This window comes from Meles meles, chromosome 1 (genome assembly GCF_922984935.1).
Source record: "Meles meles chromosome 1, mMelMel3.1 paternal haplotype, whole genome shotgun sequence".
In the NCBI taxonomy this organism is placed as follows: Eukaryota; Metazoa; Chordata; class Mammalia; order Carnivora; family Mustelidae; genus Meles; species Meles meles.
This window is the reverse complement of record NC_060066.1, coordinates 196,560,638-196,566,069: the sequence shown is the minus strand read 5'-3', so window position 1 is coordinate 196,566,069 and position 5,432 is coordinate 196,560,638. Positions and strand designations below refer to the sequence as shown.

The window sequence follows — 5,432 nt, the reverse complement described above, 5'->3', positions numbered from 1 at the left end:
CCACACACATCAGTAACTAGAGAGGAATTTCTGGATGCTAAGTGGGGTGAGGCAGGGCGGAGGAGGCCTGAACACAGCTGCGGTGGCCCTTTTGTGACCAGATTTTGTGGTTCACACATGACCACTTCCCAGGGATGCCGAGCCCCATGGGAGGCCGGTCTGGCCTGGAGACTGGTATGCCCACTCGGAGACCAGAACCCTGGTGCTGGCACCAGGCCTGTCTTCACTGCCGTTTGATTTCTGGGACTTCTACAGCCCCCACCTCCACCCCCAACATGGGTTCAGTCACCCTGGTTCACCTGGACAGGCCTTGCTAACTTTGGATCTCCCCAAAGGTTTGGGATGGACTTTTTTTTTTTCCCATTCAGAGGGTATAAAGGCTCCAGATGCCAACTGTCCACTTGGTCCCCAGAGTTCTCAGAGGGAAAGAGAACTGGCTGAGCCAAGCCCTCAAAAAGCTGCTGTTCCCTAGCCTTAGAGTCTCCATCTAAGGGAGAGCGCTCTGTGCTTCCTCAGAGAATGGAGATCAGGCTTCTCCATCTCTGCCTCATCAGAAAAGTAGCTGGAAGGTTCTCCCACTGAGAACAGACTGAGCTCTGCCTCCCCAGGCACCCTGTGAAATCGAGCCCGAGTGCTCTCGCTGTGGCAGAAGACTCTGCTGGGAAGGACTCCCAGAGGAGAGGATGTCTCAGCTGGGTTATGAGCTTCCGAAGGACGTTTGAGGCAGAGAGAACAGCACGTGCTGAAGCCCAGAGACAAAACCACCTGGTTGCGTTCCAGGAAGCTGTGGTTGGCTGCAGGGGGGAAGGGGTCGGAGGTGTGTGGAGAAGGCAAATCAGGGGCAGATCTTGTTGGGCTTCTCACAGCAAGGGTGACTCACAGAAGGGCAGAATTTGTTTTCTGTTTTGTTTTTAAGATTTTATTTATTTATTTATTTGAGACACAGAGTGAGAGAGAGAGCACATAAATAAAGGGAATGGCAGAGGGAGGGGGAGAAGCAGGCTCCCCACCAAGCAGGAGCCTAATGTGGGACTCAATCCCAGGACCCTGGGATCATGACTTGAGCCGAAGGCAGAATCTGAACCGGCTGAGCCACCCCAGCGCCCCAGGGCAAAGCGTTTTCTTTTCTTTCTTCTTTTAAGAATTTATTTATTTATTTGACAGACAGAGATCACAAGTAGGCAGAGAGGCAGGCGGGGGGGGGGGGGGGGGGGGCGGGGAGCGGGGGGAAGCAGGCTCTCTCCTAAGCAGAGAGCCAGACACGGGGCCCGATTCCCAGGACCCTGAGATCATGACCTGAGCCGAAGACAGAGGCTCCCAGGTGCCCCGGCAAAACGTCTTCTGATTGAATTTTATTTGGTCACTGGAGAGTGTGACACAGAAAGCTCTGGACTATGCCTGGAAGAAGGAGTGGGTTCCCAACTGCTGCTAGCTACTCCTCTTCCTCCACCCCCTCCTTACTGTTTTCCAGGTGTCTGTGGATGGTGTAGCCCAGAAAGGCACCAATCTTGCCCATGAGGGTACTGCCACCACTGGCCCCTAGGAAGCAAACATCACCAGGTCACTTGAGGCCCAGGCACCAGACCTGGGAATCCAAATGCCAGGAGCCCATTAGTGAAGTCCAACCTCTTCGTTTCCAGTTCGAGAAACAGGGGCCCCGAGACCGGACAGGACTTCTGCAAAGTGAATCCTAGTTCCCCCTTGACTTGCCATCTCAAATCAGAGATGTGTTTCAGAGATGGAAAATACACAAATAACAGATCATTCTCTTCACATCTGCAGTGAGCACACTGTGTTATTAATAATGCTAACAACAGCCACCTCAGTGGAGACCTCCCTGTGGGGACTGGGGGTTCACTAGTAAGGGATTTCATCCTCCTTGCAAGCCTGTGGCATGTACAAGCATCATCCAGAAGCACAGGGCTGTTCCTAGCTTTGCCCACACCCTTCACCTCCCACTGCTGGGGTGTGGCCTGATCTGTGTCTTCTCTTCTGCCCCCTCCGAGAAGGGCTCTGTTCTCTTTTGGGCTTGTTCTTTGAGCTTTTGTCATCCAGAATTGAGAGCAGATGGAAGATTCTGGAAGGCAGAGGGGAGTCTGCCAGGGACAACTTTTCTCTAGGATTTTGGAGGCCTCAGAGAGTGAGTGAGGGAAAGAAAAAGGAAGAGAGCGAGCAGCAAATGCATTTTTTTTTTAGTTAAAAAAATTAAAAAAATTTTTTTTCAGTATAATCTCTGCGTTCAATATGGGGCTTGAACTCACAACCAAGATATCAAAAGTCACATGCTCTACCAACTGAACCAGCCAGGCCCTTCTCTCCACCACCTTTCTTTGCCAATCTGGTTCCCTGATTGAGCAGATTCATAAAATGTTTTATTGAGGATGGTCATCCCTGTTAACAGATGAGGAAACTGAGGCTTGTTGTGACTTGGCTAAAGCATCAGTGAGGCACCTGTCCTTCGTGGTTAAAAGAGAGGCATAAGACGAGGTTCGAATCCTGGCTCTGGTGCTAATTCACTGGGAGAACTCAAGTAAATTACTCAGTGCCTCAGTGCCTCAGTTCTCCCCAGGATGGAGATTGTAAGAACACCCGAATCCTAGAATTACCGGGCTCTGGCATCCCCGCCGGAGGGCCCCGCCGCCCCACTCACCGAGGCTCTGCAGCGTGGCCACCAGCCCCCCGGCGGGCACACCGCCCCCGTTCGCCACGGCCGACCAGCTCATCAGGGAGGCGGCCACCGAGTTGGCGGCAATGCCGGTGCTCAGGAAGCCCAGCGCGGGCAGCCCTGCCGCCAGGAGGCCTGGAGGAAGAAGATGTGATGAGACAGCGCCCGCCGCAGGGGTGCGCCCCACTTTCCCGAGCTTTGCGCCCTCCGGACCCACCTCCTCCGACAGCCATGCAGGTCAGCGCGCCCCACAACCCGGAGCCTTCGTCTTCCGAACCTTCTTTTTTCCGTTGTCGTTTGCCTATCGGGAGGGGACAAGGTGGAGTGGGGAGCAGGGTTCCCTACTCTGTGCCTGATGCTCAAAACCACCCCCATCCTTCCATTTCGGGGAGCCTCCTGAAGGGAAGAGACCTCCCCCGAGGCGCCGTGCCTGGCGCAGAACTGGCACCGAGAGTACCTTTCGGTGGAACGGAGGAATTGACAGGTGGGGATTCGAATCTGGGACCTTGGATACAGCGACCCAGAGCTGGCCATCGTAATGGCCCTTCTCGTCTGGGAACCAGGGATCCTGAGACTCTCCGCCGCGACTCTGAAACTCTGTGGGCTTCTTTATCCCACAGCCCTCCCAGGTGCGGGGATCCTTACCTGCCTCCACCCCGCCGCAGGCGCAGAGCAGCCGGTAGCACAGGAAGAGCGATACCGCCTCTTGCCGCATGGTGGCGCCGCGCGCAGGCTTTGTCACTGGCCGGGAGGAGGGGGAGAGGGACCAGATGGTCTGCAGAGCCCTTTTGGACCCGCTCGGTGGTTTCCCCTTCCTATTCGGGGTGAATCCATAAAAAGCAGCGATTTGCTCTGGATTGAGCCCAGGACCCTCCTAAGGAGCCGCGGGCTTTTAATCTTCTCATGGCAACAACAATCACACAGCAAACTGTACAGCCTAGACACACACTCAAGACTGTCAGAATTCAAACATTATAGCACAGAATAGGAAAATACATATGCCCCCCACACTCACCTCTAATGTGATCTTCGTCAGCTCAATGAATTTTCCTTCAATTAAAAACGAATAACCTCTCCTATATTGAGGACTTAGCACTTTATGGCACAAGGTCATTTATACCCATAACAACCCCATGGGGCAGGAACCATTGTTCTCAACCATGTGTTATAGATAAGGAAGCTGAAACTGGGAGAGGTTAAGTAATATTCCTAAGACTGCCCAGCTAGGAAGTGGCAGTTGGATTTAAACCCACAGTTGACTGATGCCCAAACCCATACTTTTAACAACCACTCCAGGTAACTTCATCTATCCTCAAAGATGAACTCACTGTCACCTTAGATCCTACATTAAAAGGGGTTTCAGAAATCGTCCAGTCCTTTGGGCAGGTAAGGTAGCTTGGTCTCCATTTTACAGATGACCAACTAAAGCCAAAGAAGTGAAGTGCCAGGGCTAATTAAAGCCACAGATTGCTGAGTTGGTACCTATGACCCAAGTATTGTGCCTCTTAGGGTTTTGTACCCCAAGCACCTAAAAGCCCCCAACCCATCTCCTGGGACCAGTCCTAGCCCATGGCACTACAAGGGACCCAGGGGCATAGCCTCCCTGAGGAATGGGTGTCCTGGCTCTTGGGGCATGAGGCTCACAGGCAGGGAGCCTGGCAGAGTTTGGCAGCTGGATATTCACACTTCCTAGCTTCTGGGTTTACCTTGGAGGAGGGAAGATGAATCTTCCTTTCTTTCCCAGAGCCCGATGTTAGATGGGAACAGCAGTGAGGCAACAGCTCTCCAGCTGAAGGCTGGCTTTTTATAATCACATTTGGACTGCCTCCTCCCCCAGGCAACCAACCAATCCCAGTCGGAGTTTCCATTTTCCGGCCTCATCCTCGGTTTTCTTTCTCCTTTTCCTCCAGCTCTGTTTGCTCAGTGACGGCATCTCTGCAATATCCACAGGCAGAAACATGTAATTGAAGCCAGGGACTTTCTAAATAGCTAAGAGTATTCAAAGCAGATCGTGCTACAGTGGGATCCACCACCCCGTTGCGCTTCATGAAGCCCAACCACTAGTTCCTCTTGGGATGCAGAAGCCTTTCACAATTCAGTTCATAATAATGCCTACCCATTTTTCGAGCACTTTCTGCATAGCAGGGCCTATGTAAAATACCCTATACACATGATCTCTTTCCTGTCCCACAACAGTCCTGCAAAATATCATCTATTGTTTATAATCTTCACGCTGCAGAGAAGATTTAAGCTTGTGGAAATGAAGTCATTTGATTGCATGTTTTCTCAGGCTGGCTGCTTCCGGGTGATAGGTGTATGGTAAGACCGGTGAAGGCCATGTGCATGAGGCCATTGGCACACATCTTTCGTCATAAAATGGGTCCTCTGGTTCTCAATCAATAGATTGAGAATTCTTTAAACCTTTGGGTAGTAATGCTTGCTGAAGCGCAATGGGTTAAGAAATGCAATCCATGTTTGGAGTACACAGCAGTTCTAACAAGGATGAATCATTGTCTTCTCCAAAGTGGAAGGGGGCTGGTGTAACTGACCTGTTACCAGGTGGCTGGCCATTCTCCCTGACCTATGTTGTTAACTGCAGCCTATTGTTCTCTGCTGGGTTATCTCTTGGCAGTTGCTGGGTTAACTTTGGTGAGAGGGAGCCCAAGTTTCGGGATCCATTCATAGCCTCTGTCTTTGCCACCAAGGCCATTTTTTTTTTTTAAAGATTTTATTTATTTATTTGAGGGAGAATGAGTGAGAGAGAGCA

General features: G+C 51.7%; 1 protein-coding gene across 4 annotated transcripts; it reads right to left on the bottom strand.

The window, feature by feature from the left end:
- Positions 1–1,217: 1,217 nt before the first annotated feature.
- On the bottom strand, positions 1,218–4,457 carry IFI6 (interferon alpha inducible protein 6). Of its 4 annotated transcripts, none has more exons than XM_046017496.1 (6): positions 4,372–4,444; positions 3,681–3,715; positions 3,311–3,480; positions 2,883–2,966; positions 2,651–2,800; positions 1,218–1,539 (listed from the first exon to the last, which is right to left on the bottom strand). In XM_046017496.1, exons 3-6 carry the CDS (start codon positions 3,378–3,380, stop codon positions 1,433–1,435), a joined length of 411 nt encoding a protein of 136 aa, XP_045873452.1. In that variant the 5' UTR covers positions 3,381–3,480; positions 3,681–3,715; positions 4,372–4,444; the 3' UTR covers positions 1,218–1,432. The 4 variants fall into 4 exon arrangements, with proteins under 4 accessions (XP_045873452.1, XP_045873438.1, XP_045873443.1 ...); XM_046017482.1 differs by having other exon boundaries at positions 3,311–3,406; positions 4,372–4,431; XM_046017487.1 differs by lacking the exon at positions 3,681–3,715 and having other exon boundaries at positions 4,372–4,457.
- Between the last annotated feature and the right edge of the window lie 975 nt (positions 4,458–5,432).

Excerpts from the sequence above, each read along its gene's own strand:
- IFI6 (XM_046017487.1), bottom strand. The coding sequence starts at position 3,380 with ATGCGGCAAGAGGCGGTATCGCTCTTCCTGTGCTACCGGCTGCTCTGC. Across the intron at positions 2,967-3,310 it reads CTGCGGCGGGGTGGAGGCAG|GCAAACGACAACGGAAAAAA; the intron begins GTAAGGATCCCC and ends CCCTCCCGATAG. Across the intron at positions 2,801-2,882 it reads CTGCATGGCTGTCGGAGGAG|GCCTCCTGGCGGCAGGGCTG; the intron begins GTGGGTCCGGAG and ends TTCTTCCTCCAG.